This window comes from Macrotis lagotis, chromosome 3, assembly GCF_037893015.1.
Source record: "Macrotis lagotis isolate mMagLag1 chromosome 3, bilby.v1.9.chrom.fasta, whole genome shotgun sequence".
Taxonomy (NCBI): domain Eukaryota; kingdom Metazoa; phylum Chordata; class Mammalia; order Peramelemorphia; family Peramelidae; genus Macrotis; species Macrotis lagotis.
The window spans coordinates 217,090,711-217,114,608 of NC_133660.1; the positions used below are offsets into that span (position 1 = coordinate 217,090,711).

At 36.0% G+C, this 23,898-nt stretch overlaps 1 protein-coding gene and 1 long non-coding RNA gene across 6 annotated transcripts in view; one reads left to right on the forward strand and one right to left on the reverse strand.

The window, feature by feature from the left end:
- The window catches only part of SH3TC1 (SH3 domain and tetratricopeptide repeats 1), a 120,537-nt gene that overhangs the window by 60,318 nt on the left and 36,321 nt on the right, over nt 1–23,898 (forward strand). For 4 of the 5 annotated variants that reach the window (XM_074229845.1, XM_074229846.1, XM_074229843.1 and 1 more), the window contains 4 exons: nt 1,294–1,365; nt 5,370–5,497; nt 11,792–11,897; nt 21,152–21,316. In XM_074229845.1, coding sequence (XP_074085946.1) covers nt 1,294–1,365; nt 5,370–5,497; nt 11,792–11,897; nt 21,152–21,316 — 471 coding nt within the window. Of the gene's footprint in view, nt 1–1,293; nt 1,366–5,369; nt 5,498–11,791; nt 11,898–13,238; nt 14,959–21,151; nt 21,317–23,898 lie in introns of those variants that run through there. The other variant, XM_074229848.1, reaches the window with a different exon arrangement.
- Nucleotides 1–23,898, reverse strand: part of LOC141518124 (uncharacterized) — a 120,700-nt gene that overhangs the window by 22,052 nt on the left and 74,750 nt on the right. The gene's annotated exons all lie outside the window — the stretch shown is intronic.

Consider the following 23,898-nt stretch of genomic DNA (forward strand, 5'->3'; position numbering starts at 1 on the left):
AATATATTTGCTGGGGTTTCCAGTTAAGACAAAGACAGATGTATGAAACGCAGTGAAATAGTCTAAAATCCCAATGAGTGTCAGAGCTCAGTATTTGAGCCCATGTATTTTATTTTTTAAATATGTTTTATTTATTTCTTTAAATATTTCTCAATTATATGTAAAATTTTAACATTTGCTTTTAAAAAAAATAATTGAGTTCTAAATTCTCTGAAGAGGAAACTTGCCCCTTAGATGACCTTGAACAAGTTACTTTTTAAATCTCCTTGTCCTTCATTTTTCTCAATGAATGGAGAGGAATGTGCCAATCATACATATCTGCTGACCATATCAAATCATGGAGATGAAAGGGATCATGGGTATGAAAGTACTAGAGAGGTGGGGTCTGGATGATGGCAATGGATACTCATCATGCAGGAATTTAGCTTGCAATCCAGTCTTTTTTTTCTTAAAAAAACAACATTTCTATATTAGTGATGTTGTGAAGAAAGAATTAGAACTAAAGGAGAAAAAAAACAGGAGAAGGAAAAACAAACACAAAAGAAGTTTTTAAAATTGAAAATATTTGCATTCAGACTATATAGATTTTTTTCCTCTGGATGTGGATGGCATTTTTCATCACAAGTCTTTTAGAATTGTCTTATAATCCAGTCTTAATGGAGATAGAAAACAGCTGGGACAGGCAACCAAGTCACTAGTAGTGTGGTTTAAAGAATAGGGAATTTTTTCATCTGAAAGGGGAGGCTTTTGGGGGGAAAGAAAATTTGACCTGAGGACTCCAAATTGATTCATTCCATTAGGTAAAAGTTATTGCGTGCTACATGTAGGTGTGGCATTATGATAGGCACTACAAGTATAGAGACAAAACACATTCAAGTTCACATTTTCATCATCACTATCATCATCATCACATTTATATAGCATTTAAAGGCTTCCTGAACACTTTACAAATATTAACTTTTTTTTCTCATAATAACTCTAGGGGATAGGTGCCTTATTTTATACATGAAGAAACTGAGGAAAGCATAGATTAAGTTTTGACTTTACCTAGCTCGTAAATGTCAGTCTGGCATGATGCTCTTTCTACCAAAATACATCTTATTAGTTGACAGAAAAACAGAGGGATAGAGAAACAGAGACAGAGAAATAGAGAGAGAGAGAGAGAGAGAGAGAGAGAGAGAGAGAGAGAGAGCGAGCGAGCTTTAGCTACAGTGCTCCATATGTTGCTGAAGTTTGGTATTTTTTGCCTTGTTGTGAAACTTTGTTCACTTTCACAATTCTTTTTTATTACAGATATTCGGCTCTCCAATGGCTGCAGGGCCAATGTGGGGACATCTCTTGGACAGCTGGGACCTTTTCCAACAGGTACCAAGCATTACATAGGAGCAGAACTTTAACTAGAGTGGGGTACCTTGAGTTTTGTTTTGGTTACAGAAATCTTGCAGGTGCCCCTATTTATACTTGCCTTCCCTTTGCAGTACCCCCATGGAACAACTTACTTCAATGATTACAACTGGCTGGGACATAGTAGGCACTGACCTGAATCTGTCTTAATAATTGCACTTATTACTTTCACATCATAAAAGGACAAGTTGAAATAATAAATAAACATACTTCCAAAAAAAAGAGCAAGTTGCTTTGCTTTTGCTGCTTTTTCTAGGCAACAAAATGTCTAGTTCAGATTTACAAATTCTTCTAAAATTGCTCTCATCACAAGATAGTAGTACTTGGATTCCAAATCTATGCTTGGATGAAACATAGGATCCTTTCTGTTTCTCTTTGACTCTTTTCATTTCTGTAGAAAGTCATATCTGAAATCATGGCCAGTCACTCTCCCAAGCCCCAGCACAAGGTCTATTTATATCTCAGAAACAATGCAAGTATCCTTTACTCCCTTAACAGGGGTGTTCCTGGAAAAGTTCATCAAAATTTAATCTTAAGCTAAAAACACCCAAGAGATTCACTATTTAAAAAATTCCTGGGGTGAATCTGTTTGTAACAGGGAAAAAAACTTTCTTTGATACCCAAATAATCATTTCCTGATCCATCTTCTATATGCTTAGAAGGAGGAGGGATCCATGAATGTCTTGAATTGGTTCCTAAAGGAAATTAAAAAGGGCAGGCTCTCAATGGACAGGTGGAAGAAAGGGATACTGTGAGCATAGGATTAAAATGATGACTACCTGAGGTTTTTTTGGTCCTTTGAACAGTTGGTGAATAACCACAAATATCCCCTGTATTTAATTCAGAAACAAAATGCTCTTTCATGGATTAGGCAAAATAAACCCAAGCATCTCTGTACACTTATCACATGTTGTGACAACAGTTTCTGTTTAAGGTAACAGTTATTAAGCTAAATGATGCCTTTTGTATTTAGAACAAGAAATTTTTCAGAAGTATTGCCAAATAGTAACACACTGTGACCTTGGCCGACTTACTTCCCTCCCTAGGTTTCGGTTCCCTTATCTATAAAATGAAGGGTTCAAATTCTATGATTTATGAGATTTCTTCCAACTCTGGCAATCTTAGCTCTCAGGTCCCTTCTAGTGCTGTTTTCTGAAACACTTCCAACATCTCAAGTCTTTAAATAACTAAGTGATTTTAAAATGAAAGTGAAATTTCATGTCTGTTAAGGGAGGGACAGCAAACACTGGGCATGTATGCTGTGTGAGAGTAGGGATGTGGAGGGTCTGAAGCATAGAAAGAACTTGGGTTAGCTATTGAGATATTCTTCCCAATGAATTTAAATATCTGTTGAGGATCATCAGAGGAGTTTATGAATTTTCTTATTATGAATAATTAAAAATCATTTATTAAGTAATGAGTTCTAAGAGGTGAGAATACAGAAATAAAGGTGAAGATAGCATCTGATTTTAATGAATTTATAATCTCAAAGGAGAGAAAATACCTATAGTGGAGCTGTGGCCATTTTGATTTGGAATAGTGGGTGAATGGGACGATGAATGGAGGAGGAGGTGGTTGACCCACACTTTTTTCTAGGAACAATGATTATACTGATTTGATTATGATTCCAGGGCAGGAAAGTAGGTGGAAAGGAGGGGTGAGGTAAATGACAAGATGATGATTAGGAAATAGAGGAAAACAAGACTGGAGTTCTTCTAGATACAGTTGGCCATGGTAGGATCTCACTCATCATAACAGTGGGGTCCCTGGACAGAAATTGTACCCCTTCCAGGTACAATGTCTTGTCTTCCCCCCATGCATTTTTTGAAGTGAAGTTGGTCCAAGCATGACCATTTCTATGAAACCTTCAATAACTGGCCCAGGTCAAAATGAGTAATAAAAACTAAAGTCAGCAAATTCTACGAGTTCAGAAAAAGAGGGCTTAATTTTGGAGTTCATTTATCTGTGTTTAATGTTGCTATGCACCATGAGAGACCTAAGAGTCAAAATAACTACATTATTCTCCCTGAATAGTGTGTATGATCTTGAAGTAGTCTCTTTTTTCTTTAATAACACTCAATAGTTTTTCACAGTCACAGACTGATAAAATTTTGAGCTGAAAGGGACATGAGAAGTCCACTAATCCAAACTCCTCATTTTACAGATCAAGGAAAGTGAAACCCAGCAAAGTGAAGTAGTTTGCCTAAGGTCATAGGCATAGTAAGTAGAATTGTGGGATTAGAACTCAGATCTTCTAAGATCCAATCCAGTGGTCCTTCCTCTAGGTTACATTTCTACATTACATATACATCTCTTCTTCTACATGAATCCAGACACAGATTTAGCCAATAGATGCACAGATCATGTAGATGTCTATTGAAACAGCTAGTCTGGGTCCTTCTCTACCACTTTCACCCTTCCTCTTCCTGCAGGGCTTGATAGTCATTCCCTTTTTTAAACTCAGTACTCCTGTGGTTTGAGATGAAGGACTATTGGTAGCCTATAGGCAGCTGGGTGTTGACAAATCACTGAGTCTGTAGTCAAAAAACTTGTGACTTTAAACTCTGACTGCCATGGTTTTGGATGGGAAAATAAGCCTTGCAGGGTTATTGTGAAGATCGCATAGATAATATTCATAAAGTGTTTTACATACTTTAAAAAGCTATATAAGTATTAGTATTATTATTTGTTACTATTATTATAGGGAGTTAGAAGTAACTTTTTACAAATGAGAAAATTGAGATCCAAAGAGGTAAGGTCAACCAGTCTCTTAGCCTCCAAATATAGCACTCCTGCTATAATCATGCAAATTTTAATTTGTGATTTGGTGTTTATGTGTTTAAGATCTCCAGAAGGCCTTAATAAGCCAACAAACTTCAATTAGTTTGAGGATGATGGACTCAAGACTCATTAGAAAATGATAGTAATCATTTTAATTTAAGTAGTGCCTTAAGTGCCTTACAATAGAGATGGAACATAAGACTTCAAGATAGGAAAGGGTCAGCATAGTTTAGTAAGAGAGAAATGAGTAAAAAAAAACCCACTGGATTGGGAATGGAGAGAATTCTAGCTTTGATATTTGTTTAAGGACTTCTGTAAGTCATTTTATTTCTCTAAGCCTTAATGTCCTTTTGTGTTCATGAATACTCTCTTAACGTCCTCCAATGCTTTCTGTTAGCACTCCAAGGCTATGCCAGGGGACCGCAAACTCCTCCTATGTTGAAAAGGCTTTGAGTACCAGGTAAAGAGATGTACTCTAAACCTGTTATCATATGATTGGAGAGGGTCATCCTGAGATTAGCCCTGGAATGAGGACTATTTTGGCCACAGCAACTCTGAAAGAAGTTTAGTTATAGAGAACTCACAATTTGCTCTGGTGAAGGGAACATTTACAGTCACAAAAGTACAGACTTGAACTATGGAGGAATTATGACAATTGATGATAATAATAAAAGTTGAAAAGCATGTCTTGTCTCCCTATTGTGTTAATTAATATAAAATAAATGGACCAGAGAAGAACAGCCTTTTGCATTAGGATATTTTATTGCTTCCAAAGTACTCTGGGATAACCACTCCAGATCTCACTGAAGCTATCTATTGCAGCCAAGTAAAGTGATGTGTCTTAGATGACATGTAAAACTCAGATAAAAGAACAAGATCCTTGTCCCAGGTACTGACATCCAGAAGGAAATATATTTCCTGTGGGAGAGTGGTATTTTTTTTCTTTGCTGTATTCTAGAGACCACCATGCCTGAATCTTTCTGTCCTCTATTAGCCTATTCCTCTAGGAAAGGGTAGAGCAGGATCACAAGCCAGTAGAGTCAGAGAAGATTGGGAAGGTCTCTCCTACTGTGTATGCGAGGTATGGAGATTGGGCCACATGGTCTGCCCTTTTCTGCAATGAAATTTGCTCCAGATGCCAGAGTTCCTATGGATAACTCTGACCAAAATCTAATCTCTTCCAGACATTTCCCTGAAGCTCATCATGGTCCAGCCAAAGAGTGGCCTTCCTGACCCCTGTCTACAAGAGGAGTTGAGGCGAAGACTCCGTCTCTTGGAAAATGATAGCAGAGAGGTTTCAGCTGTGTTCAGTGTAAGTCCTCATGGTTTAAATGCTTAGAATGCTAAGACTTTCTCTTAACTTTTCCTCCTGGGTCTGTTATAGTCGCTAAGCCAGGAAGACCTGGGTTCAGGTGTTATCTCTGACAAGATATTATTTATATATTGAGGCAACTAAGTGGTACAGTTCAGAAGGTGCTGAACTTGTCCAGAAGACCTGAATTCAAATCCTTTCTCAGATAAACTTACTAGCTTGTGACTGTAGGCAAGTTACATAACCTCCCAGTCTTAGTTTCTTCATTTGTAAAATGGTTATAATAATATCACTTACCTTCAAGGGTTGTTGTGAGGATCATTTGTTTTTTTTTTTTCAGAAAGATTTTATTTATTTTGAATTTTACAATTTTTCCCCCTAATCTGGCTTCCCTCCCCCCCACAAAAGGTAGTCTGTTAGTCTTTACATTTTACCATGGTATGCATTGATCTAAGTTGGATGTGATGAGAGAGAAATCATATCCTTAAGGAAGAAACATAAAGTATAAGAGATAGCAAAATTACATAATAAGATAATAGATTGTTTGTTTTTTTTAAATTGAAGGTAATAGTCTTTGTTCAAACTCCACATTTTTTTCTCTGGATACAGATGGTATTCTCCATTGCAGATACTCTAATATTGTACCTGATTGTTGCACTGATGGAATGAGCAAGTAGTGAGGGTCATTTGTGCTATAAATGTGCTAGTTATTTAGCTAACTATATGATCTAGGTCAAGTCACTTATTCTCTGGTCTAGTGCTCTTGCTGACTCTCTAAGAAAACAAACTGCAGAAGAGTTGCATCAGTAAAGGGAGTTTTCTCACTCAGTGTTTCTTATCCTAATTAAATCACAGATCCAATCCTCAATCTCTTAAGTGACTTTAAATGTCTTTTCCTGATCTATAGTAGATGTAAATGCCTTCCTATTGCATCTCCTTCCCCAACACACACCCTATTTTGTTTGTTGTTCAGCCTTCATTCCTAGGGCTTGATTCTAGCTCTCTCACAGAGTAACTGAACTCATGCATATACAACGAGAGTCAGCCCTGTCAATAGGCTTAAGTTGGAACCTGATCTACTTTGAAAAAGGCTGAGCTATTAGAATTCTACTAGTCCAGATCAGAAAGGAATCACAGAATATTGAATGTCAGAGTTGGAAAAGCCCTTAGATCCATTAGAACATGGAAGGCTAAGGCTGGAAGCCATGCTAGATCTTAGAAAATATCTTTTCCAGTTTTAATATTTTTACAGATTGTCTAAGCAAAAGTGTTCCCTGACCTTCAACAGTACCACCACTGATTATTTTATCTAAACCTTTGGGGATTTTGTCAAGTCCACTTTGTAAACCAATCTTGTTCCAGTCTCTCTGCCTGAGGATGCTGCTAAGTATTCTGGAGATGTGGAGTTTCTTAAAATCATGGGTTTTTTAAAGTGATTTTCTTATGCAACCATTCTTTTACAAAGAGCTGTTTTTTGAGCAAAAGTTGATCCACATGATTGAAAGGGGCTGGTTTTCTTGTCATGAGCAATTCTGGTTGTTTTGTCAGTTGTGCAATTTTTTGCTTATTCATTATTGTTGGGAGAAATGATTTTGTCATATCTCATCCAAGGCAAATTCTGTATGATATTGCCCCACTAAGGTCCTTTCATAATCACTTCTCTGGCTTTCCTTATGGTAATAGGGACAGCTCATACTTCTAATGTTCTCAAATACCCTTGTGGAGAAAGAAAAGAAAGAAAAAAGAAATTTTCTTTATTTCAGAGGAATATTAGCCTCAGGGGAAGTGTTTGGTCCAAATGATTTTAAGTAGAGAGTGAAAACAGAAATTCCACCCAGGTCTTAGGACACACCCTTCAACATCCACTTGTTCACTTGAGTTTAAGTCTTCTTGACTCTGTGAACCATGCAAATATGGAATTTTCTTAACAAATACTAGAGTGATTTGCCATTTCCTTCTCCAGTGGATTAAGACAAACAGGTAAGATGACTTGCCTACAGTAGCTGGTAAGTGCTCAAAGTCAAATTTGAATTCAGGTGTTCCTGGCTCCAGATCCAGTACTCTATCCATTGAATCATCTAGCTGTTTCCATATCCACTACTCCTCTGTGAAGTTGCAAGATATCCAAGTTGAAAAGGATCTCAGAAATGATCTATTTCAGGCTTCAGATCTTTTTTTAGATGGGCTGGAATCTAGCTACCACCACCATCTTCTATTTTGAAATGGATTTTTTTTTTAACCTAACTCTAGCTAAACAAGAATCTCTTCCATACCATCCAATCTGTGTTTCAAAACTTCTAGTAAGTAATTATTCCCAAGATAATCTATTCTTTTAGATCACTTGAATTATTCCCCCTTGCATTAAGCTTAAATCTACTTTGAATTTTCTGTCTTCCACTGGAATATGTTTCTTGAGAATAGGAATAGGATTTGGTTCATTCTTGAATCTGTTCCCCCAGTACTTAGCACAATACCAGGCTGGTGCTTAATGAATACCCCTTGATTTGATTCCATCTATTTTTCATAGATATTTTCCTTCTGCATACAAATAGAAAATGACAGCTTTATAATAGCCCTTCCAATATTGCAACCCATTGTCATGTACCTCCTCAGTCTTCTCTTCCCCAGGCTAGACTTCACAGATCCTTTCTCCTGATCGTTGTAGGACATGGCAGCCAGACCATTCGCCATCCTGGATATTCTCCTCTGGTTGCTTTCTGGCTGATTGATGTCTTTTCTAAAATGTGGTACCCAGAACTGAACCTAACACACCCAAATATGGTCTTACAGTTACTCCTGTCTTCATGTGGTCTAAGATTGCCATAGTGTTGGAGTTGCCATATCATATTATTGAAACTTATAAACTTGGTATTCCATTTTTCAAAAGGAACTACTGTCTAGATATGCTTCTTCTTACTTATAAAGCTGATTTTTAAAAACCCCACTGTAGTCCTTTACTTTTATCTCTATTTAAATTTTCTTAGATCTCACCCATTGTGCTGGGCTCCTAGATGTCACAGGGGATAGAGTGCCAGACTTGAGACAGGAAGACTCATCTTCCAAAGTTCAAACCTGATTTCAAACACTCACTAGCTGTGGGATGCTTTGCTTCAGTTTTCTCAACTGTGAGATGAGCTGGAGAAGGAAATGGCAAACCACTCCAGTATCTCTTCCAGGAAAACTCCAAATGAGTCACAAAAAGTCAGACATGACTGAAATGAAAGAAAAACATCTCATTATTAATAGCCAGTCAAAGTCTTATAGGATTCTGACACTGTCATCCAATGTGTTTACTATCCCTTCAAGCTTTGTATCATTTCCAAATTTGATAAACATGCTAGCTATGCCTTCAAACAAGTCACTGTTAAACACAAGTTTTGGAGTCCTGGATTAGGAAACTCCTATTGATTTACTGATGATGGCCCATGCCCTGGGGAGATAAAGGAGGGTATAACAATCCTTTCTCTCAAAGAGCTCATATCCTAATCAGGAGGCAATAATCTCAGAGAGGTAGATACCCACCACTAGGGACCCTGAGAAAGAACTCTTACAGAAGCTGGGATTAGACCAGAAGATATTAGAATGGTTTCCTAAGAGTCTGTTGTGAGAAATTTGCGTATAATGAAAATAATAATAAAAATAACAGAAATAATAGTTTCATTATATTGAAAAGAACCTTAGACTGTAAGTCATAAGGTAGAAAATACTGACTTGAAAAAGATTTCAGAGTTCTGCTAGACCAGGAGTTCTTAACCATTTTGAGATCATGGACTCTTTTATACAATTAGTCTAGAACCCAAGTAGACCATTGAGTCAAATAATCTTAGAGATGGAAGTGGCCTTAGTAATCATCAAACTAACCCCATTGCCTTCAAAGGTTCCATGTGATTTGTTTTTCATTCCCTTTTGTTTTCATTCATCTTTCACAATGTGACTAATACAGAAATATGCTTAACATAGTTATACATGTATAATCTGTATTACATTGCTCACTATCAAGAGGAAAGGGGTATAGAGAAGAAGGAAGGAGAAAAGGCAGAACTCAAAACATTACAAAAAGGTGAATGTTGAAAATGATCTTTGTATGTAATTGGAATAATAAATAAATTTAAATAAAAAATAAACTAAAAAAAAGGATTCCATGTTGTTCATTGCATTCCTAAATATAGTTGTGGAATTCTATTCATCAAAGTCAGATGCAGTGAAAGATGCAGTAAAAGATGTAGTATAGATGTAGGAAAAAAGGGTGGGAATTGGTTTAAGTATGTGTAGCCTCTGAGTATTCTGTAGTTTTAACCAGGATAGAAAACTATTAATAGCACTTAAGGATGACCTAAAGAAAAAAGAAAGAAAAGAAACTCTGCCCTCATGTTAATATTTAACAAGTTAGTAAATGTTGTATGTAGTCCAAAGATGAAATCCCAGGGCAGCTAGTTGGCGCAATGGATAGAACCCTGGTTCTGAAGTCAGAAGGACCTGAGTTCAAATTCAGACTCAGACACTTAATAATTGCCTGACCGTATGACCTTGGGCAAGTCACTTTAATCCCATTGCCTTAAAAAAAAGAATGTGAAGATGAAATCCTACCAGGGAATGGTAAATGAATAGTAAAGGAATTGTAAATGCATTGGATGACAGTGTCAGAATCCTATAAGATTTTGACTGGCTATTAATAATGAGATGTTCTTTCATTTAAGTCATGTCTAACTTTTTTGTGACTCATTTGGAGTTTTCCTGGAAGAGATACTGGAGTGGTTTGCCATTTCCTTCTCCAGCTCATCTTATAGTTGAGGAAACTAAGGCAAAGCATCCCACAGATTCAAGAAAACTAAGGGAATGGGAGGACCAAAAATATTTGAGATTCATGGAACTTGTAGTCATTAGTGTATGCAGGAAAAAGGGTCAAGTAAAAGATGAACCCTGTGCTATATTATGAATGAATAAATGAAAAACATTCAAGTGCTTACTATGTGCCAGAAAAAAGAGCTACACAAATACAAGCAAGTAAGACTGTGCCTCCCCTCATGGAGTTTATGTTCTAATAGAATACTAATTCTATAAGACAATACAGAGTGGGAATGATAGTGATGGGAGTAATTATAGTTCATATCTCTTAGGCACTTTTAAGATTTTAAAACACTTTTCTCATAATCTCTGAGATAGGAAATGAAAAATTAGAGTCCTACTCTTCCCTTTGAGACAGGAGAAAAATGAAGCTCAGAAAAGTGAGTTGATTCACCCAGGGTCATGTAGCTGACAGTTGCTGAATGGATATAGCATTGGACTTGGAGGCATAAAGACCTGAGTTTAAATCTAACCTTGTTCTTGTAAATACTTAGATATAAGTATCCCTCTTTTCTGTCCCTTCCCTCCACTTGTCAGCTAGCAACCTGAAATAGGTTATACATGTATAACTATGTTGAACAGGTTTCCATATGTGACCTCGGACAGATCATTTAACTCTTGTTTCTCTCAACTTCCTCAACCATGAAAAGGTGACAAAATATTTTCCTAAGATTGTTGTGAGGCTAAAATTAAACAATAATTGTACTGTGTTTAGTATAGGGGCTGGGAGATAGTAGGTTCTATAAAAATTATTTATATTATTATCATTTTTATTATTACCAGGAATATAACACATTCTTGACTTCAGGCAGGAAATGATCTGAAGGATGTAGGAAATTAGATAAACAAAAAGTATTTGTTAATTGTTTACTAATCACTATGAACTAGGCACTGGGGAAACAAACAAAGCTATAAATAACCCTTTCCTTCAGCTAGGTGGAACATGGATAGAGCACAGGGCTGGAATCCAGGAGACCTGAATTCAAATCCAGGCTCAGACAATAACCAGCTGTGTGACCCTGGGTCAGTCATGCAACCCTGATTGCCTCAGTTTCCTCATCTGTAAAGTGAGCTGGAGAATAAAATGGCAAACCACTCCATTGGTTTATTAGCAAAAATAGACAAAAGCATAAATGATTATCACTATTATTAAATGATTATTATTTTGACATAATTACAATTTAGTAAAATATTCTCACAAAGAAATTTTCAATAATTTGTCAAGAAAATAAAAAAAAGGAAAGGAAAGCAGATTGATAGCACAAATAAAAACTTAAAGACCTTTGAAATGGTCGATAAAAACTAATTTGCAATCTGGTATTTTCCATTTCCCATTTTCCACTAATAACTTGACTATTTGATCATTAGTATTTTATTAATAGCTCAAAACTAATCTCTGAATAATGCCAACTTTGTCAACAGATTATCTTTCTTTTTTTTTCTCCTCAGGAGCTGTCAGCCAGGCTTCTGTCCATTCACAGTGACCAGGACCTTATTGTGGTGACATTTAAAACTTTTGAAGAAATATGGAAGTTTTCTACCTATTACTGTCTAGGTAAGGAACTTAGCATCCTAGGAAGAAATGTAAAATTGTTCCTCATTATCCCTTTTGGGTTCAACTCCTGCTTCAGACACTTATTATTAATTCTAATTATTAATTCTAATTAATTCTAAGTAAGCACCTTAATCTCTCTGAGCCTCAGTTTTCTCATCTGTAAAATGGGGATAATGATAACACAACCCCCCCAGACTTGTTGTGAGGATCAAATGAATTAACTTTTCTAAAGTGTTTTGCAAACCTTAAAACTTTGTAAAAATGCTATCTATCATAATCAGTATTTTTATAATAAAATCATTTATGTTATTATTGAAATTTTCTTTGTGAGAAAATGTTTTACTAAATTGTAACTATGTCAAAATAATAATTATTTAATAATAGGGATAATCATTTATGCTTTTGGTTATTTTTGCTAATAAAACTTATCTGGTAGTTTTTCAAAAACAGGTAATAGGGGCAGCTAGGTGGCACAGTGGATAGAGCACTGGTCCTGGAGTTAGGAGGGCCTGAGTTCAAATCTAGCCTCAGGCACTTAATAATTGTCTGGCTGTGTGACCTTGGGCAAGTCACTTAACCCATTGCTTTAAATAAATATTTTTAAAAAACAGATAACAAATATTCTTTAATGATATTTATAATCACAACCTATTTCATTTTCATAGTTCTTTAAATTAAATAATAAAGGTATAATATTCCCCTTCCTTTATTCATAGGGAAACCAGAGATCAAAGAATTATAGAATTATAATGACTTGACCAAAGTCACAGGCCTAACCTTCTGATTTCAAGTCCTTTCTATCAAGTGATAGTATTGCAGTTGATTGTTGTCCTTTGTTCTTGAAAAGGACCAAAATGGTATCACTATGTTAAAGTCAAGTCTTGATAAGTATAGAGAGATGAATAGAGCATTTATTAAGTTTTTATTGTATGCCAAACATTATGGAAAAGCTTAAGGATACAGAGAGAAGCAAACAAGCCAGTCTTTGGCCAGTAAGAGCTTACATTCTAATGGGAGAAGGTAATGCATGAAGGAGAACTGGAGAGTTGGAAGTTGGTGAGAAAACAAGTTTGGGCAAGGTGTGGAGATGACAAGGAATTGCTAGGGTTGCTTGGTTCTGGGTAAAGTAAGAAAAGCTCACTTACCTCTCAGAGACCAATTCCCAGGCTCCCAGACAATTTGACATTTAAGGCACACAGATAATTATATCTTCTTTTAAAAAAAAATATTTTATTTGTTTTTCCAACTACAAGCAATGATAGTTTTTACTAATCTATTTTTTGCAAGGTTTTTGAGTTTCACAATTTTTCTCCCTTCTTCCTTTCCCCCAACATAAAGCAATCTAATATAAGCTCTATATTTATAACTATACTAAACATCATCATCGTCATCATCATCATCATCATCATCATCATGTTTGTCCTTCATTTTTGAAGAAGACCAAGACAACAGGGAGGTGATACCATGATCGATATTAAATGTGTTGTGAGAGAAGAATCACATACAAAAGCAAGAAAACATTAGAGAGAAAAATGACATTTTATATATAAGATAATTTTTTAAAAGATGTTATATATTAAGATAATTTTTAAAAATTGAAGATAATAGGGGTGGGGCCAAGATGGCGGAGAGAAGACAGGCACAGTTCTAAAGTCTCCTGATCTCTTCCCCATCTATCACATGAAACAAACCTCTTAAAAGAAATCTGCACCAGGAAACCCAGAAAGAAAAGCCAGGAGAGGAAAATCTACCTCAGGATTTGTATGCTGCAGCAGCCTTGGCTGAGTACTGGCAGGCCCAGGTGTGTGAGCAAAAGAACCAGCCCAGCTGAGGAATCACCTCAGGCCAGGGTAAAGCCCACCATTGATTGAAGGCAAAAGAATTCAATAGCTCCAATTCCCTCCCTCAAGTAAAGGGAGGTCTCTCAACCAAGGTCACAGACACCCCAGAGAGGGCAACCAGCTCCTCCTACTGGCCAGCCAGAGAAACTGCACTCAGTAAAGCCTTTAGAGATCCCAAGCACAGGTGAACCAGCCCCACCCAACTCAAGGTCTTAGCATAATGAAGAAGGGTCAGCAGAAAGGTGGATCCATAGAAAAATTCCTGGAAGGGAAAGACCCCAACCCAGAGATACCTGGAATCTCTGAGGAGAATACAATCTGGTCTCCAGCACAGAAAGACTTCCTTGAAGAAATAAGGAAGGAGTTTAAAAATCAACTGGAAAATTTGGGGGAGACAATTAATACCTTGCAAAATGAGAATAATTCTCTCAGATCCTCAAATGAGCAAATGCAAAAAGAAATTAATTCTCTCAAAACCTCAATTGGTCAAATGGAAAGTTCTTTCAAAAGTAGAATCGACCAATTGGAAAAGGTTAATGAAGAAAACTCCTCCCCCCAAAAATAATGGAGTCTACAGAAACTAATGACTCCACGAGACAGCAAGAGTCAGTTAAACAAAATCAAAAAAATAGAAAAAATAGAAGCAAATGTGAAATACCTCATCAACAAAACCACTGACCTCGAGAATAGATCGAGGAGGGGAAACCTGAAAATTATAGGACTTCCTGAAAACATTGAAGAGAAAAAAAGCCTGGACTTACTATTACAGGATCTAGTGATGGAAAACTGCCCTGACATCATGGAATCCGAGGGCAAAGTAGTTATTGAAAGAGTACATCGATCCCCACCAGAAAAAGATCCTAAAAGGAAAACACCAAGGAATGTTGTGGCCAAACTCCAGAACTATCAGATAAAAGAGAAAATCCTGCAAGCAGCCAGAAAGAAACAATTTAAATATCAAGGAGCCACAGTAAGGATCACGCAGGACCTGGCTGCATCAACTTTAAGGGATCGAAGGGCCTGGAACAAGATATTTCAAAGAGCAAGGGAGCTTGGAATGCAGCCAAGAATCTACTTTCCTGCAAAGCTGAGCCTTCTCTTCCAGGGAAAAAGATGGACATTTAACGAAATGGAAGAATTCCAAAAATTTCTGATGAAAAGACCAGAGATAAACAGAAAATTTGGATATCAAACAGGAGGTTCAAGAGACACATGAAAAGGTAAAAAAAAAGGGGGGGGCAGTAAAAGGAAAAAAATGCAATCCAGCAAGTTGAAACTGGCTATATCCCATCATAGGGAGGGGTAGAGACTCATAAATCCTGAGAATCCTGAGAAATGTAACTCTAACAGAGAGAATATACCTAGCCAGAAATGCTGGACATCCATGACCTATCCATGAGATTGATATCTAATGGGATCTAACTGGCTTTAACTCCACCGGGGAGAAAGACTCTAATAACTCTCAGGAATTTGGACTCTATTCAACAGAATATACTGAACTAGAAGGGTCAGACACTCAGAATTTTCTATGACTTAGATAGAATGATCTAAAAAAAATACACTACCTCCCTAAAAAGGGGGACAGGAAAGAGACGGGAGGAGGGAGGGGATGGAATGGGACAAATCTCATTACACTAAGAGGTACAAAAAACCTATGGTAATAGAAGGGAAGAAGGGAGTAGAGGAGAAACACCTGAATCTTCTCATCAGACTTGGCTTAAAGTCAACCTACACATACTCAGTTAACTTATAAAACATCTAACCTTTCAAGAAGTAAAAGGGGAAAAGGGGAGGGGGGACAGAGAAAGGGAAGGAAAGTGGAGGAAATAAGGGGAAATAACAAAAGGAAGGGAAGGGAACAGGGAAAGGGGAAAGAAAGGGGAGGGAGTGATATAGGAGGGCAAACACACTGAAGGGGGTGGTATTCAAAAACAAAATACTGGGGAATATGGATAAAAGGGGGGGAAAGGGGGAAAAATACAAACAGAGAGAAGATAGCACAGAGGGCAATAAAGAATTAGTAATCATAACCTTAAATGTGAATGGGATGAACTCTCCCTTAAAACGTAAGCAAATAGCAGAGTGGATTAAAAACCAGAATCCTACAATATGCTGCTTACAAGAAACTCATTTGAAGCAGAGAGATACATATAGAGTAAAGGTAAAAGGTTGGAGCAAAATATATTTTGCTTCAGCTGAAGTAAAAAAAGCAGGGGTAGCAATCCTTATCTCAGACAAAGCAGCAGCAAAAATAGATAGCATTAAAAGAGATAAGGAAGGAAACTTTATCCTCCTAAAAGGTACCATAGACAATAAAGTCATTTCAATATTGAATATATATGCACCCAGTGGGACAGCACCCAAATTCTTAGAGGAGAAGCTGAAAGAATTACAGGAAGACATAGACAGCAAAATGCTACTAGTAGGAGACCTCAACCTCCCGCTATCAGATCTAGATAAATCAAATCATAAAACAAGCAAGAAAGAAATTAGGGAGGTAAATAGATTGTTAGAAAAATTAGATATGGTAGACTTATGGAGGAAACTGAATGGGGATAGGAAGGAATATACCTTTTTCTCTGTAGTACATGGAACTTATACAAAAATTGACCATGTACTAGGACATAAAAACCTAATGATCAACTGCAGAAAGGCAGAAATAGTGAATACATCTTTCTCAGATCACAATGCGATAAAAGTCATATGCAATACTGGGCCAAGGAGATATAGACCCAGAGCAAATTGGAAACTGAATAACCTCATCTTAAAAAATGAGTGGACCAAAAAACAAATTATAGAAAGAATTAACCATTTTATCCTAGATAATGATAATAATGAAACAACATACCAAGACCTATGGGATTCATTCAAAGCAACTCTCAGGGGATATATTATAGCTCTAAATGGTTATATGAATAAATTGGAGAAAGAGGAAATCAATGAACTAAACAAAAATTAGAGAAAGAACAAATCAAAAATCCCCAATCAAATACCAAATTAGAAATTTTAGAAATCAAAGGAGAAATTAATAAAATTGAAAGCAAAAAAACTATTGAATTAATAAATAAAACCAAAAGTTGGTATTATGAAAAAACCAATAAAATTGATGAACCTCTGGTCAATTTGATTAAAAAAAAGAAAGAAGAAAACCAAATTGCTAGTATTATAAATGAAAAAGGTGAACTCACCACCAATGAGGAGGAAATTAAAGTAATAATTTGAAATTATTTTGCCCAACTTTATGCCAATAAATTTGATAATCTAAGTGAAATGGATGAATATTTACAAAAATATAAGTTGCCCAGGTTAAATGAAGAAGAGATTAAATACCTGAACAACCCTATCTCAGAAAAAGAAATTCAACAAGCCATTAGTGAACTCCCTAAAAAAAAATCTCCAGGGCCTGATGGATTCACAAGTGAATTCTACCAAACATTTAAGGAACCATTGGTTCCAATCCTATATAAACTCTTTGGAAAAATAGGGAAAGATGGAACTCTGCCTAACTTTTTCTATGAAACCAATATGGTACTGCTACCTAAACCAGGAAGAGTTAAAACAGAGAAAGAAAATTATAGAACTATTTCCCTCATGAATATAGATGCAAAAATCCTAAATAAAATCTTAGCAAAACGACTACAACAAGTCATCACTAGGATAATACATTATGATCAAGTAGGATTTATTCCAGGAATGCAGGGTTGGTTCAATATTAGGAAAACTGTTAGTATACTCAATTATATCAATAACAAACCTATCAGAAACCATATAATCATATCAATAGATGCTGAAAAAGCTTTTGACAAAATACAGCATCCATTCCTATTAAAAACACTAGAGAGTGTAGGAATAAATGGACTGTTCCTTAAAATAATGAGCAGTATCTATCTGAAACCATCAACAAGCATTATACTCAATGGGGAGAGGCTAGAGGCATTCCCAATAAGATCAGGGGTTAAACAAGGGTGCCCATTATCACCACTACTATTCAATATTGTATTAGAAATGTTAGCATCAGCAATTAGAGAAGAAAAAGAAATTAAAGGAATTAGAATTGGGAAGGAAGAGACAAAACTCTCACTATTCGCAGATGACATGATGGTCTACCTAGAGAATCCCAAAAAATCATCTAAAAAAATACTGGAAACAATTAGCAATTTTAGCAAAGTTGCAGGTTATAAAATAAACCCCCATAAATCCTCAAATTTCCTATATATGACTAGCAAGAAACAGCAGGAAGAGCTAGAAGGAGAAATTCCATTCAAAGTAACCTCAGACAGTGTAAAATACTTGGGAGTCTATTTGCCAAGACAAACTCAGAATCTTTTTGAAAACAATTATAAAACACTTCTCACATAAATTATATCAGATTTAAATAACTGGGCAAATATCAACTGCTCATGGATAGGTAGAGCTAATATAATAAAACTGACAATTCTACCAAAACTAAACTATCTGTTTAGTGCCCTACCAATCAAAATTCCAAAAAATTAATTTAATGAGCTAGAAAAAATTGTAAGTAAATTCATATGGAGAAATAAAAAGTCAAGAATTGCCAGGAGCTTAATGAAAAAAAAATGCAAACGAAGGTGGCTTAGCACTACCAGATCTAAAATTATATTATAAAGCATCAGTCATCAAAACTGTTTGGTACTGGCTAAGAAATAGAGTGGTGGACCAGTGGAATAGACTAGGTGTAAAAGCAGGAGAGGATTATAGTAATATGCTGTTTGATAAACCCAAAGAGTCAGGCCACGGGGATAAAAACTCCCTCTTTGATAAAAACTGCTAAGATAATTGGAAGTTAGTATGGAAGAAACTTAGATTAGACCAACACCTCACACCCTTTACCAAGATAAGATCCAAATGGTTACAGGACATAGACATAAAAAACAATACTATAAGCAAATTAGAAGATCAAGGACTAGTCTACCTGTCAGATCTATGGAAAGGGGAACAGTTTATGACTAAGGAAGAGTTGGAGAACATCACTAAAAACCAATTAGATGATTTCGATTACATTAAATTAAAAAGTTTTTGCACAGGTAAAACCAATGTAATCAAAATCAAAAGAAAAGTAGTAAATTGGGAAACAATCTTTACAACTAATGATTCTGACAAAGGACTCATTTCTAAAATATACAGAGAACTTAGTCATATTTTTAAAACAAAAAGCCATTCCCCAGTTGACAAATGGTCAAAGGATATGCAAAGGCAATTTACAGATGAGATCAAAGCAATCCATAGCCATATGAAAAAATGCTCTAAATCATTAATTATTAGAGAAATGCAAATTAAAGCTTTGTTGAGGTACCACCTCACACCTCTCAGATTGGCCAGTATGACCAGGAAGGATAATGATCATTGTTGGAAGGGATGTGGGAAATCTGGGACACTATTACACTGTTGATGGAGCTGTGAACTCATCCAACCCTTCTGGAGAGCTATTTGGAACTATGCCCAAAGGGCAACAAAAATGTGCATACCCTTTGACCCAGCTATACCACTACTGGGTCTATACCCTGAAGAGATAAGGAAAAAGGGTAAAAACATTACTTGTACAAAAATATTTATAGCAGCCCTGTTTGTGGTGGCAAAGAATTGGAAATCCAGTAAATGTCCTTCATTTGGGGAATGGTTTAGCAAATTGTGGTATATGTATGTCATGGAGTACTATTGTTCTATTAGAAATCAGGAGGGACGGGATTTCAGGGAAACCTGGAGGGATTTTCATGAACTGATGCTGAGTGAGATGAGCAGAACCAGAAAAACACTGTACACCCTAACAGCAACATGGGAGTGATGTTCAACCTTGAAGGACTTGCTCATTCCATCAGCGCAACAGTTGGGAACAATTTTTGGCTGTCTGCAAAGGAGAGTACCATCTGTATCCAGATAAGGAGCTGTGGAGTTTGAACAAAGTACAAGGACTATTCCCTTTAATTCGGAAAAAAAAAAACCCAGATGTCTTATGGTTTGATCTGGTTACCTCTGAGAATTCTGTTCTCTTTAAGGATATGATTTCTCTCTCATCACACCCAATATGGATCAAGGTACAACATGGAAACGAAGTAAAGACTGATGGAGTGCTATCTGTGGGGTGGGGGTGGGGGGAGGGAAGCAAGATTGGGGGAAAACTATAAAACTCAAATAATATCTTTAATAAAAATAAAAAAAATTGAGGATAATAGTCTTTGGTCTTCATTTAAACTCCACAGTTTCTTCTCTGGATATGGATGATTAAATATATCTTCTAATGCTAGAACATGTCCTGGGAAAAAAAGTAATTTTGATGAATCCTTGATGGGATCATTTAGTTAAAAGGACATAGGTTTTTATGCAATCATAGAATTTAGAACTGATGGGGACCTTAAAGCTTGTCTAGTTCTACCTCCTTCATTTTGAGGGACCTTGGGCCACATACAGCTAAATGACTCAGTGGATAGATCTCTTAGCCTAGAGTCAAAGATCTGATTTTAAATCCAGCCTCAGACATTTGGTAGCTGTGTGACCCTGGGCAAGTCACGTAACCTCTGTTTGCCTAATTTAGTGGAAAAATAAATGGAAAACTTTCCCCTTATCTTTGCCAAGAAAATCCCATGGACAGTTGGTCCAAGGGGTTACAAGAGTTGGATACCACTGAGGTGAAGGGAGGTTAAAGCCTTATAAAGAGATAGTTGACAAGGATAAGAACTGGTTGTGCAGTTTCATTGTTATAGAGAGCTTCCAAATGAAGACATGCTCTCTCCTAATTCACATTGGCATTATAGTCTTAAAAGGGGGACTAAATCCCTGAAATTATTGTGCCATTATGTTCCAGTGACTCCAAAGTCAACTCTGTTCACAATCTTTTGCTGTCTTTCTTTCAAAAAGTCATCACATGATAATAATTGCCATAGTCAGAATCTGAATTCAGGATTTTGCGGTCATTACTAAGTCATCATGTTTTCCACTCCCCATACAATCATTTGGAGTCCAGAGCTCTGGGTGCTGATTTTGTCCCTTTCTTCTTTTTTCCATCTATAAAATTAGAATAATAGCATGTCTTCAACTTCATATGGTGCTTTTGAGGTTTAAATGAAATAAAGCTTGTGAAATGCCTTATGAACTCAAAAATGCTGCACGTGTTAAATTACTGTGATCACCATCGTCCATCAGCATGTCTATTGTTGGCTTGCAGCTCATTTTCTTGTAATTTTGCTTCTACTCATTTTCATATAATTTTGTTTCTTTTAACAGGATCTCTCAAGGAGACACTTTTAACAAAGGCATCTTCCTTCTTTGCAAATGTTGAAATAGTTTTTCTGCACTCAATTCTGATTGTTGTCTTAGCAGATGGCTCCACTTACCTCCATTTTGTAAGGGGGTAAGGAAACACAAAAGGCTTTCTAATTTTATCTTTCTATTGGCTAGGTTTCATAAACCACTGCATGGAAAACTTGTTGATGGACCAAGACTATTGGCTTCTCTCCAGCTATGACAGCAGGGAAAACAGTGCAGATTTCAATGCCGGGATTGATGTCTTTATTGATGAAGAGGCTTTACAGTTAATGCACAAAAGCCTATTAATTCAAGAAGGTGAGAATTGCTTGGAAGATGAGGTATATTTGGAAGATAATCATTTTTTCCTTCAGGAAATGAAGGAGAACAAGGATAGAAATAAACTCATGTAATCTTGAAATTTTGAGACTAAAATTTTCAATTCTTTTTATCAATGAAAACTGTGCTAAAATGGAATTGACTGTCCTGAAAAGTAGTGGGTTCCCTGTCACCAAAGATGCTTATTAGTTGACCACCAATTAGAGCTGTAAAGGACCCTAGAGACCATAAAATACAACCCTCTCATTTATAAAGTGCTCTGCAAACCTGAAAGTGTAATCTATATGAATATTATTAGTTATTATTACATATGAGGAAACTGAGTTCTAGTGAGCTTAAGTGACCAAAATTAGAGGTAAAGGACTTTAGACATCATCATCATCAAATACACCCTTGAATTTATAAAGTGCTTTGTAAGCCTTAAAGTGTTATCTATATGTTATTGTTGTTACATATGAGGAAGCTGAGTCCTAGCAAGATTAAGTGACCTATCTAAGATCACACACACAGGTTTCTTTGAGTCAGCACTTTGAAGTCCATTCTAGAGGTGATCACCCAACCAACAAGTATTTATTTAGCAGCTACTGTGTCCTGGACTGTGTAAAAATTAAATAATTTTTAATTTTATTAATTTTAATGGAAAACAGTTGTTTTGGGTGATCATAGGATCAATGACCTAAAAGCAAAATGGGACCTCAGAGGTCATCTAGTACAACCCTTGTATTTTACAGAAAAGAGGTAAAGTGATTTAATTTTATTAATTAAATAATTTTTACATCTCAGAAAGTTTACTTTCTACTAGGGAATACAATATGCCTATACAGAAGTATATTCAGAATAAATTCAAGATAATTAAAACTTAAGCCAAAAGGAAGGATGATGAAAGGAAAATTGTGGAAAAGACAATTTTTCAGCTGAGTCTTGAAGGAAGAGTATGTTTCTTTGATGCAGATGTGACAGAGCTTCTAGGTTTGGGGGATGGTCACTATAAAGTCATAGAGATGGAAGATGGATTGGTATGTGAGCAACAGAGAGGTCAGTTTGGCTAGACTGAAAATGTGAGTTTAGGGTAAATGCTGGAAGATAAGAAGTTTGGAAATATAGGTTGAAGACCTTTAAAATAGCTTATATTTTATCTAAGTGGTCATAGGGAATCACTGGAATTTATCCAATAATTGAAATGTTGTGGTTGGAATGAACTTAAGAAAAAATCCCTTTGGCAGTTCTATGGTGGATGCATTGGCATGGAGAAAGATTAATTAGAAGACCATTTACACAGTCTAGGCAAGAGGGGAAGATGGATGAAGGGGAGTGAGTCTTTAAACAAGGTAATTAGCTAATAGAATATTGTAATATTCCAGGTGGGAGATGATTAAGACCTGAAAGTGGTAACTGAGAATAAAAAGGATTTGGATGTCAGAGAATTTGAAGATGCAAAATTGAGAAAATTAGTAACCAATTAGATATGGGGATTGAGAGAGAATGAGTAGTTGAGGATAATGCTAAGGAGATGAATTTGGAAGAACAGGAAAATGATTTTGGGAAACAGATAATGATTGAATTTGAGATGTCTCTAAGTTTGAAATTTAGAATGAATAGTGTAAAAGCTGAACCCGGGAGAGAGATCCAGGCTGGTTATATCCTGTGAATTATTTGTATAGAGATGATAATTAAACCTTTTGGAGTTGATGAAGTCACTTTCAGAGAATATATAAATAAAGAAGAAAAGAGCCCAGGACAGAGCCTTGAGATACATCCACAATTGTGACATAGTTGAAGATGCAGAAAAAATTGAGAAAGGTCAGAAGGGTAAGAAGAAAATAGAGAATTGTCTCATTAAAAACCTAGGGAGGAGAATATTTAGTAGGAGTGAGAGTGATCAAGAGAATCAAAGGCAGTAGAGTCCAATAATAAGGATGAAGACTAAGAAAATAAAGTCAGAGTTGACTTTGATTATATTAAAGCAAAGTACTAAACTAGTTGACTCGATCTCTTCTAGAATTAAAATTCCATGAAATTGCTTAATGTTAAAGTATGATGATTAATTCATTACTAAATTTTGTTCTTTTTACTTATCTTTTGATATGGGAGGCTGAAATTGTTTTAGGATACATTTATTAATAGAAATATTTTGTTGCCATTGTTTTGGTCTGGATTTTTGATTTCCTTGGAGTAGGGGACTCTCTACCTCTACCATTGCAGATTAACAGCTATATTGCAACTAGTAGTCTTGGAGAGTTGTCTAAGTCATTGAAAGATTATGTGCCCAGAGTCAAATAGCCAGTGTGTGTCAGAGACAGGTTTAACTCAGATCTTTCCCAATTCCAATGTTGCCTCTCAATAACAACAACAGTAAGAACTCTTAAATCTATAGTGAACAAAAAGAACAAAAAGCTCTTTTTAAAAACAACTTTACACAATATGTTGGACAAGTATTGTTCTTATTTGATAGTTGAAGAAATTGAAGTTCAGAGAGATTAGGTAAATTTCCTTCCAGTGATAGCTATCACTATGTGAACCTCTTGCTTCCTATCTCTCCCCTTTATGGTGGTATTTCAGGA